An 11,635-nucleotide genomic window follows, 5' to 3' on the forward strand; every position below is an offset into this window, starting at 1 on the left:
TCACTTAGAGATGGATTTGTCAGTTCTTAAGGTTTTCTACCAAGTATGGGGCTATTAGAGAAAAATGTACTTTAAACACTTTTTTTCCGATAATGCCTTTCATCCAGACATAGTTCTGTGCTAGATTGGTAGCAACAAAGAAGGTTTGAGAATTCATACCTACCCCTTCTTTTCATGCTAGTTCTGGGGCTTGAACTCAGGGCCTGGGCACTGTCTCAGCTTCTTTTGCTCAAGGCTAGTGCCCTACCACTTGAGCCACAGCTCTACTTCTGGCTTTTTGGTAGTTCATTGGAGATAAGAGCCCCACAGGTTTTCCTGCCCAGGCTGGCTTCAAACCACACTCCTCAGATTGAGTAGCTAGGATAACAGGGCACCTGGCTTCCTTTCCATTTTTAATATATACATCGAAAAGAGACTAGAAAATATACTTTATACTAATAGAGTTAAGTTTTTCCTCCGTTGAAAATCAATATCAGCAATACTCACAAGACAATATGTTGGAAATGATCTGTACAACTTGGGGAGTGGGAGTGGGGGGGGGTAAAGAGGGAGAAAAATGAGGGAGGGGTAACAAGTTAGACAAGAAATGTAATCACTACCTTACTTATGTAACTGTAACCACTCTGTATATCACCTTGACAATAATTTTTTTAAGAACACACAGGAAGTAGAAAAAATGTTAATTGACTTAAAAAATATGAATCAAGCTTCCATACCATAGAGGACAAATAGTTCTTGGCTGTGATGTTTATATTGAATTTATTGGCATTTAGTTGAGAGATTTTTTACATATGTTCTTAAAGGAAATTGGCCAGTAGATTTTTTGTTAATGTTTTTGTTGAATTCCTTACCTGGTTTTGAAAGTAGTATAAAATTGATAACAGGTAATAGGCTAATAGATGTCCCTATTTCCTAAAAAAAAAAAAAAAAAAAAAAAAAATCAGTATGATTTATTTTTTAAAATGTAGAAGACCTGGGAAAGAAAACCAAAAGAGTCATCCCAATCTTACTATTTTTGCATACCTAAATTAATGTTTTATAGAGCCTCATTCTAGCCTTTTTCCATGCATATATGTGTATGTATGAGAAAACTTGGTTCTTTTTACTCATGCTTAGTCTTTAAGAATATAGTTTTAGGGGCTGGGAAGGTGGCTCAGTGTTAGAGCGCTTCCCTTGCATGAATGAGCCCTGGGTTTGATTCCTCAACACCACATAAGCAGAAAAATCCAGAAGTGGCACTGTGGCTCAAGTTGTAGAGTGCTAGCCTTGAGCTGAAGAGCTGAGGGACAGCGCCCAGGCCCAGAGTTCAGGCCCCATGACCAACCCCCCCCCAAAAAAATTATATATATATATATATATATATATATATATATATGTATATATATAATTAGCTGACTGTAATACATTACATATTACCCTGGCTTATTTTTCTAGCCATCTTCCTTAAGATGTTTATTTACTTCTTTAGAAGTTTCCCTATCTTGACATTATGAATCATACTATAATAATATAGTGTAGAGTTTAATCTACTTCAGGTATATTTCTATCATATGAATTACCAAGTCAAAGTATATATGCACTCTGTTTTCTTGAGAAAGTGTATGATGATAAATTACAAAAGTCAAAACGTCAACATTGTAGAGAAGAAAACTTTCTTTTTTTTTTTTTTTTCTTTTGCCAGTCCTGAGGCTTGAACTCAGGGCCTGGGTGCTGTTCCTGAGCTTTTGCACTCAAGGCTAGTGCTCTACCATTTTGAGCCATAACACTACTTCTGGCTTTGTCTGTGATTAATTGCATAAGAATCTCAGACTTTACTGCCCACACTGGCTTCCAACCATGATCCTTAGATCTCAGCCTTCTGAGCAGCTAGGATTACGGGCGTGAGCCACCAGCGCCAGGCAGAAGAATAACTTTCTACTCACATAAGTTGAAAAGGAATTTCAGCTTCAGGTTAATCAGTTTGCAAAGTGTCTTGCTTCCTGTCTGTGTGACACTGTTGGTTTTCTGACTTTCACTTGCAGGTACTCCTTTGCAATTGTGGGCATCAATATCACCGACCTGGCCTATAATCTTCTGGTGAGCGGAGCTCTAAAAACCCACTTCTACAACATTGCCCCAGAAGCTCCAACCTTGTCTCACTTTCAGCAAACATTCTGTAAGTGTTCTGGTGTTTAACTATCCATAGAGATTTCTAAAGAACAAAGGTCAAAGGTGAGGGGCTGGGAAGGTGGCTCAGTGATAGAGTGCTTGCCTCACATACAGGAAGCCCTGGGTTTGATTCCTCAACACCACATAAACAGAAAAGACTGGAAGTGGTGCTGCTGCTCAAGTGGCAGAGTGCTAGCCTTGAGCTGAAGAGTTCAGGGACAGTGCCCAGGCCCTGAGTTCAGGCCCCACGACCGACAAAATAAAAAAGTCAAAGGCGAAACACTTGTGACTTGGTTGCTTTGTGTAGGCCCTTTGAAATTCATCCTTTGGTATGTGTTATTTTGTTTGTTTTTCATTCTAACATTTTCAGGCATCATGAATTTTCTTCTTTTCTAGAAAGCTCTTACATGAAATCCAGCCAGTCAACTTCTGGACTGACTGTAAGATGCCTTAAGTATCTTTCTCCTTATCTAGGATAGCATAGCTCTGCAGGCAGCCTGAGTAAACTGTTGGATCTCTATGTGTTGTAGCAGAAATGAAATCTCTTAAGACTAGAAGATAAAGTTGAAAAACTTGCTCATGGCTGGGAGAGAGCAAGGGGAGGGATGATATGGTCCAGAAAGAAATGTACTTGCTACCTGACTTATGTAACTATAGGCTCTCTCTACATCACCTTTATAGAATAAAAGAACATTAAAAATAAAAATAAATTTTAAAAAGTAATTAGAAGAGTCAAAAAATGATCAGAAAGTGGAACATAAAAGCACTGATGACAAAAAAAATAGAAAATTAGGACTGGGAATGTGGCTTAGTGGTAGAGTGCTTGCCTAGCATACATGAAGCCCTAGGTTTGATTCTTCAGTACCATATACACAGAAAAGGCTGGAAGTGGTGCTCAAGTGGCTCAAGTAGTAGAGCACTGGCCTTTAGCACAGAGAGACTCAGGGACAGAGCCCAGGTCCTGAGTTCAAAAGAAAAAAAAAGAAAAGTTGAAAAATGAAAAGACCTAGGTACTCTTATGCCTGAAGAATGAAAGTATCAGAAAAAGTGAAAACCAAGGGAAGGGAACCAAAGAAAGCAATTGTGAAAAGCTTTCAGAAATAGACTAAAATAGATCCCCAACAAGATCCATATGATTCTGAGACTGTTATGACACAGGAAAGAGACAATTCTGGAAATTTCCAAACCGTCCCATAAGAGTCTGGAATTAAGATGACATTTGACTTCTCCACATCAGTACTGTGTTCTACGGCACAATAGAATAACGCAAACAAGAATTTAATAAAGCCTCGTGCCTGTAATACTAGCTACTCATGAGGCTGAGATCTGAGGATGGTGGTTCAAAGCCAGTGGGGGCAGAAAAGACCCCTTCCCCGAGATTCTTATCTCCAATTAACCACTCAAAAACTGGAAGTGGACCTCTGGCTCAAAGTGGTAGAGCACTAGCCTCGAGCAAAAGAGCTCAGCGATAACACCAAGGCCCTGAGTTCAAGCCCCATAACCAACAACAAAAAAAATTAGTAAAGTGTAAAAGGAAAATTATTTCCAGTTTTGAATTCTAGTCCCACCTAACTTACCAATTAAGTATTGAAGTAAAATAAAGACCTTTTTTACATGCAAGTTATTAAACATTTTACACTGTACCTTCATCCGGAAGCTCCTAAAAGATATTGTTTTTACAAAATAAGAATAATCCTAAAGGGAATACACTTTCAATACACTTTAGGGAAATCAGGGGAGTAGTTTTGAAAGAAACTAGAATGAGTTTAATTTTAGGCAAAGTGAAAACAAACTCCTTTTGGGAAATCCGTATGGAGGACAGAATGGTCACTCTAAGGCTCGAAAACTGCAGAATAAGAAGGGCTCAAGCTACGGATTTGGAATTCATCAGAGCTGAGGTGGGATCAGAGCCACACAGTAAGAGATCTCTTCAGGGCAGTAGTTCAAGTTAACATCATAGGGAATTGGCATTTAAAGGTAGGAATGTTTGTTTTGCACAGAGGCTCATACATCGCAAGCACTCAGTAATGGATGTGTGAATGGATGATGGATGGATGGGTGGATGGATGGAATGTTGGATGTTTTTCTTTGTAGAGGAAAGGAAAGTCTGATTGATCTGGGAAATGTTAGCCCTGACCAAACTGATAAAAATCCTAGCCTGGTGAGTAAAGATGAAGTAGAGCACTCTTCATTGTTTGGAAACAGCAATCCCCCATAGATTAGATGAGAAGCGTAGGGGCTCAGGGAGACTTTAGCAGAAGTAAACGGGTGCCCTAGATTCATTTTCCTTCCGTGGAACATGATGAGTTCTGCACATCTCCTCTGTAATAGTCTTGCAATTATCTGTGTCCTTGCATGCAATTCTGCTCTCTCTTAACTGGATGCGGTGAAGCAAGGCCAAGACACATTCAAGTAGCAATAAATACATGGCAGGTTGGCAGTGGAAAGCCAAATTAGTATTCAAAGCAAGTATTTTAGCCAGGTGGGAGAATATCAGAATATAATGTCTCTATCATTCTGCCTTTATGGTCCTATTCAGTGAATACTGCCCTGCCAAGGCAATGTGCTACAAAAATTACCTAAAGCCCCACTGAACACAGCCCTATTGAAATGGAGTGACGTTAGGTGTGGTGAGGAGAGAAAACTACAATGGTCAGAGAGAAAAGGGCATTTTTTTTCCTTTGACCCTTAAAAGAGCTATCAAGAAGGACAAAGAACATACTAAGAAAAGCAGCCCAGTATAGTGGTAGAAAACTAGCTGCTTTCAGATGTTGGTTTCCAGCTGTAATTGTGTAATTGGGCACCATTCAAGAGCCCTGTCCTCTGTAAAGTGGAGATGTAGCATCTGCCTATGCCACACAGCTATGGCGTAAAGTAAGTGAGAGATGGTCCTCTTTTCTGCACTCCCTGCTTAGCTCCCTTGGCTAACAGATCATCAGCTGACATGGTACCCATCTCCTTTTCTTCAAGAGAACAAGAATGAAAGAATACAGGATTTCTATCTGATCTAATGTCGTGTCTCTTTTATTTGTATGTTCTTTGGCAGATGGACTAAGCAATTAGCCCAATGAATTTTTTTAACACTGTAGTATTGCATTATTATACTGTATACCTTGGAATCCAGTCTACCACGTCTGCATTTTTTTTTATTGAGATCACTATCTATGGACTCTACTTATTTTCCTGATGGGTGAGAGGGTTCCAAGGACTATGTCTACAAGCTTTACCGTTTAAGTTTGTACCCTTAGAAGGAAACATTGCAAGGGTAATGTTCAATAATGACCCACCTCGGTCCTGATCTCCTAGCCATTGTTTAAGCCTTTCAAGACAAAAAAGGAGATAGAAATGCTACCTGCCTTGTTTGATTATTCCACATTATATACATGTCTATAGTGCTCACATTGCCTCCTTCCTATCAGTTTTTACAATTAATTTTTTAAGGTGATTTTCAGCCAGGCATTGGTGGCTCACGCCTGTAATCCTAATTACTCAGGAGGCTGAGATCTGAAGATCTCAGGTCAAAGCCAGCCCAAGCAGGAAAGTCTGTGAGACTCTTATCTCCAATTAACTACCAGAAAACCAGAAGCAGCACTGTGGCTCAAAATGGTAGAACACTGACCCCTCTGTACAGTATGTTCACAAATAAAATAAAATTAAATTTAAAAAAAAAATGGTAGAACACTAGTATTGAGCACAAAAGCTCAGGGACAGTGGCCAAGCCTTGAGTTCAAGCCCTATGATTGACAAAAAAAAAAAAAGATGATTTTCCACAGAGCTTGTTCATCACTGTCAATAGAAGTAAAGATGCTGTTTATCCAGGAGACACTAATGAGATACATTACAGATAGTTTGAATTTATGGTGTTAGAAACCTGACTGGAGCTGGGCACAGGTAGCTCATGCCTGTTATCCTAGCTACTCAGGAGGCTGAGATCTGAAGATCACGGTTCAAAGCCAGCCTGGGCAGGAAAGTCCATGAGATTCTTATAACCATATCACCAGAAAACCAGAAGTGGTTCTGTGGCTCAAGTGGTAGAGCAAACTTATCTTGAGCTGAAGAGCTGAGGGACTGCCCAGGCCCAGAGTTCAAGCCCCAAGACCAACCAAAAAAAAAGAAAGAAAGAAAGAAGGAAGGAAGGAAGGAAGGAAAGAAAGAAAGCTAACTAGAGCAAAGGAAGGGGTAACATTGTCCAAAAAGAAATGTACTCATTACCTAACATGAAATAACCCCTCTGTACATCACCTTTACAACAATTAAAAAATAATAATAAAAAGAAATCTGATACCAAATAACTCAAGTGGGTTTGAATTCTAAGACAAGTCAAATTATGTAGAAGGAAGGAAAAAAAGGAACGGGGAGATGAAGGGTAAGGAGGGAGGGAAAAAGGGAGGGAAAGAGAAGGAAAAGAATTAGTCTCCTTTTCCATGGAGTTTTCAGAGCTAGAAAGTCTATTAACAATTTCACATTGTCTAATGACAAATTTGTGCTGTTCAGAGTTAATTTATAGTTCTTATTTTCTTATAATAGATTGTCAGCATGCATTTGTTTGATTTGTCACAGTAATTTAAAACGCAGTTGAACCAAAGATATTCTAGAGAAAAAAAAGGCAAAGTGAAATCATTGTGAAAGAGAAGACCAGCATGTTCATTTAATTAGGAGAAGAAGAATGAAGAAGTCTCTGTTGATCTTTTAGATATGTTCCCGATATGATTCATATTCAAGAGATGGCAGAATCAAGTTAGGTGCTTGCTTTTTGGAAGTGAGAATAATTCTAAGTGTCATTGTAAAAAAAAACTGTGCAGATGATTAGCTGCTGCTCTCCTAGTATTAAAGAATAAGCTTTTTCATGGTTTAGAGTTTTTTTTTATTGTGGTAAAAATCTAAGTAACACAAAATTTCCAATTACAGCAATTGGAAGTATTTAATTCCGTGGCATCAATTATGTTTACAATGTGCAGCCTCACCACTATTCATTTCCAAAATGTTTCCATCACTCCAATCAGAACTTTTGCATTCATTCAGCAGTAACTTTCCACATCCTCTCTCCCCGAGCCCTTATTTCCTTCCTGCCCCATCCATAGTCATGGTCTAAAAGTAGGATCACACTGGTTTTGTGTGTCTCATTTCACTCAGAATGATATTTTCAAGGATTATCGCTGTTGTAGCCTTTCTTGTTTCTATTTTTTTAAAAAAGAATCAGGTAAATTGTTTCTACTTGAGTAGTTCATTTGTTGATGGACACATGGGTTGGTTTTACTTTTTGGTAATGGTGAGAAATGCTGTTGGGAACTTATGCATACAAGTATCTAAGTCTCTGCTTTCTAATCCGGCTGGAGATCAGACCTAGGGCCTTGAGCATGAGAAGCAAACAATCTCCAATCTATCCCCAGCCCTTGGGTACTTAGCATAATTTAATTTTAGAAGGTTGCTTCATTGTAATAGTTGCATACCATATACTTAGGTGAAATCCACCCCCTCTGTATTACTCTTAACCACCCTCCTACCTCCCCCTCCTTTTAATATATATATATATTTCTATTATGACATTACGCTATTTCCATATTACTATTATACTTTTCCATACATATATACATATTTATATGTACATATATACACATATATATATATATACATGTTTCTTCTGTGACATTTACTCACCCATCATTCTCTCCTTTCCTCCTCTCCCCACCCTTTGGTACCTCTCCTCCTAACGCCCCCTTATACAATCATGCCAGATCATTATTTTTTTTTAAGCCTCAGATGCTCAAGAACAATCTTCAACAATCATATTTGCTCAACTTCGATGTCTTTGGGGCTGCATGGTTCCTGTTGTTTGGGTCTCATTCATTCAGCATGAATTTGGATGTGGTTCAAGAGCTCAGCCCTCTCCTGTGTTCTCCATTGTCTACTCTGTAACAGGCTACTTGATGCACGAATTTCACAAGTTTTGGATTGAAGAGGACCCCATGGACATAATGGAATTTAATCGTGTGCGGGAGAAGTTTCGTAAGAGGATCCTAAAACAGCTACAAAACCCAGACATGGCGCTGTGCCCACATTTCGCTGCCTCCGAAGGTTTAATCAACATGTAGTTCCCCCCCTTGCGCCCACCCCCTCTCCCTCCAGTGGAATCTGGCTCATTGTCATGTTAGTTCTTACTTAAGCCCCAGCTCACATTGAATGCACGCAGTGCTTATATGCATGCCTTTTGGTACAGTATTTTCACCCCTTGGTCATACTTCTGAGATTCCCCAGGTACGTTATTTCTGGAGTAGGCGTCTTCCAGTGACTGCTCACATTGTGGCGTTTGACAGTGTTACATCTCGCCTTGACACCCAGGAATGGAGTTTTCCATTTTTTTTTTAGATTGTTTTTCTTCCTCCCTCTTAATTCAACATTACAGACTTCCTTTTCCTAGCTGTATTTTGTATGTAAGAAGTATAGCCCGAAATTTGTTCTGTGAGAGCCTTTTAATTTAATGATGTGTCTCATGACTACTGCTGCTAGCTTTTCAAGCCTGGTTCATGCTTGGACCACATTCTGATAAAATAGAAGACTTTAAAATAATACAGACAGACACATGATAAGCCAAACTCTTCCTTCAAACATAGCTGCGCATCATGACCCTGTATCAAAATTTACAAGAAATCACTTTAGGTAGGAGCTGTTTCTATGTGATCATGACCATGTATCAAGACTTACAAGGAAGTCACTTTAGGTAGGAGCTGTTTTTGTGTGAAGTACCACAGAATTATAGCGTAACTTCATCCCAGTAGCAATTGTGTCTTCATCATCTGGATATCGAATTACTTTATTTCCATAATTCTACTGGCTTGGATGTCTTCATGTGTTTATGATGCCTAGAGCCCCACAAAATAAGTCAGCATATTTCAAAATCTGCAAATCATTTTTCACTGCCTGCCTCCTGCTGAACTCAGAGTCACCCCCAGCATGATTCTGATCCAAGCATCTTGGCTTGATGAACTTAAACGATGACTGGTTTGCGTTCTATGTCAAGGGGCAATATTTTAAAACAATTTGCAAGAAAATGCAATACGAGAGAGAACTGTGCAATCTTTCTCAAAAATAAGGATCATGACTTATCTCCGTGGAAGAAGTAGATTGCTTGGGAAAAGTAAAGTTATTCTCAAACAGCTTAAAAGAATCATTTCCAGAAAATGTGGTTTAGTTTGGAATTATGACTGTAGTCTGTTGAATAGTATTTACCATGGCATTTCATACCCGTGGTATTTTATACTTTTGGACTCTCAAATTTTAGTATTATTAGATGTTTGTGTAATCACTTGCTTAAATGAATTTTGAGTACTGCCTGTCAGTTATATGAATAAATTACACATCATTCTACTGTAACACGGTGTGGGTTTTGTTTTAATATTTCTGCCTTTATACAGCCTCGGAACATGCAAATGTGTGCGTGGGTAGAATGTCAAAGAGAGACAACCTGGAACTGATGATAAATTGTTCAGTCAGTCAGAATAGCCAGGTGTAAATTAAACATGTTATGTCTGACAGATTTTTTTTAAATCCTGAGCTCTGATGGTATTTTCATGAACAATCCAACTTTCTTACTTCCCATCACATCTAGCTTAGCTACTGCTAGACAGAAGAGAAAGAAGAAACATTAACTACCCCTTGTCTCCTTGTCCATTCTAGCTACTGGACTGTATTATAAGTTCCCATTGTTTCCTTGTCCCTCTGGAAATTTCTTTCCTTTTCAGCTGTGTCCTGGAGACAGCATCTTCCATTGCCCTTTCTTAGAAGATGGAAGTTATAGAAATGGGTACTACAGGATGAGTATTACACCATGAGTTAATACACCATGAGCAATGATAGAAGTATATATATATATATTTCTCTCCAGAGGAAACGAGACATTGTGAGCCCAGCAAATGGCTTTCCCTGGGAGCCTCCAGCTAGCTGCTGGAGATGAAGGCACTCTTCCGTGTGCGGCACATCGTTTGTCAGCCACATGTGGGCATTGTCTCCTCCTATCCACAGTTGTCCAACATCAGTGACATAACTTGATGGTCTGTGACACTTAACTCCAGCTCCTGTCTCAGCTGTTCAGCTGGAGGAAGCTGATGTTAAGCAAGTTAAGCCTTTCCCCTCCCAGCTCCGTGGATGCCATCTCTCAGTCGTATCCCAACATGGCCTCACAGCTTTAGGATGAACAAGCTCTGCTGGCTCCCTCTAGTTCAGAGTATTATTAGATTTCTCATTCACACCTCTTTGTGGAAGATGCACTCTACCCAATAACACAAAATGAAGTGAGAGAAGAGGAGAAGGTTTCGAATACATCAGCAATGTATGATGTGCTTGTGTGTGTGTGTGTGTGTGTGTGTGTGTGTGTGTGTGTGTGTGTCCCTAGAGTATTTTTAGTTTGCTTATATTTATTCCATTGAATAAGAATTGACCACATGAAATGCAAATTGGGTAGCAAGCTTCTTTCAAGTCTTCCAAAACACTACTCGATATGACTTAAAACACACACATACACACACACACATTTCAGTAACACTTCAGGAAAAGGAAAAAAGAAAAGGAAAAAATGCCCTTTGAAGTATCATTTCTGAAACTTGAGATTTCAATTTGCCTTTTCTTCCCACCATTCTTACTATTGTACTTGAGTTATTAAAAAAAAAAAAAAAAGCCTGATAACTCATCATCTTTTCTGTATTCTAAAAAAAGGCCTAAATATACTTTACAATGTATCTTCTAAAGCAGGACTGGAGAGAAAGATGGTGAGAAAGATGTTTTTGTTCCTTTCCTTAATACAGCAGAGTAAACCTAGGCAGTTTAAGGAAATTGAGATATAATGTGACCAAAGGTAGGCAGAGGCGATTCAAGTAGGAATTGTCCACCCGCTCTCTATTATGCAAATATAACCCAGTTTCTTCACTGGCAGAGATGTGTCATCAGCTCCTATCCCAAATATTAGAGACCCATGAAAGGTATGGTTTGGGTCTGAGCCAAAAATTTCAACTGCACATAGGTCTAAATTCACCATGGAAAAATGAAGCCCAGCAAACCTACCCCAGGGCTACAGATTGTGTTGATACATGAACATATGGAACCAGACCAACCGTAAAGGGGAGAAAGGATGAGACCAAAGTTGGTGACGTATGGGGATAGGTCCTGGGAGATGATGATGATAAGAGGAAGGGAATAGAGAAGACAGAAAGCTGAAATTCAGGCCGGGCCTTGGTGGTGGCTCATGCCTGTAATCCTAGCTACTGAGGAGGCTGAGATCTGAGGATTGTGATGCAAAGCCAGCCTGGGAAGGAAAATCCCAATGAGACACTTAGCTCCAATTAACTCCTCCAAAACTGGAAGTGGAGCCATGACTCAAAATGGTAGCGTACTAGCCTTGAGCAAAAGAGCTTAGGGACAGCGCCAGGCCTTGAGTCGAAGCCCCACAACCAAAAAAAGGGAAAAAAGAAAGCTGAAATCCACAGCTTCATGAGCC

General features: G+C 39.4%; 1 protein-coding gene across 3 annotated transcripts in view; it reads left to right on the forward strand.

The window, feature by feature from the left end:
- The window catches only part of Elmod1 (ELMO domain containing 1), a 35,113-nt gene extending 25,936 nt beyond the window's left edge, over positions 1–9,177 (forward strand). For all 3 annotated transcript variants that reach the window (XM_042674909.1, XM_042674910.1, XM_042674908.1), the window contains 2 exons: positions 2,022–2,155; positions 8,068–9,177. In XM_042674909.1, coding sequence (XP_042530843.1) covers positions 2,022–2,155; positions 8,068–8,240 — 307 coding nt within the window. In that variant the 3' untranslated portion in view covers positions 8,241–9,177. The remainder of the gene's footprint in view (positions 1–2,021; positions 2,156–8,067) is intronic.
- The last annotated feature ends 2,458 nt before the right edge of the window (positions 9,178–11,635 follow it).

The sequence above is a fragment of the Dipodomys spectabilis genome, unplaced genomic scaffold, assembly GCF_019054845.1.
Source record: "Dipodomys spectabilis isolate Male_0828 unplaced genomic scaffold, ASM1905484v1 ptg000023l, whole genome shotgun sequence".
In the NCBI taxonomy this organism is placed as follows: Eukaryota; Metazoa; Chordata; class Mammalia; order Rodentia; family Heteromyidae; genus Dipodomys; species Dipodomys spectabilis.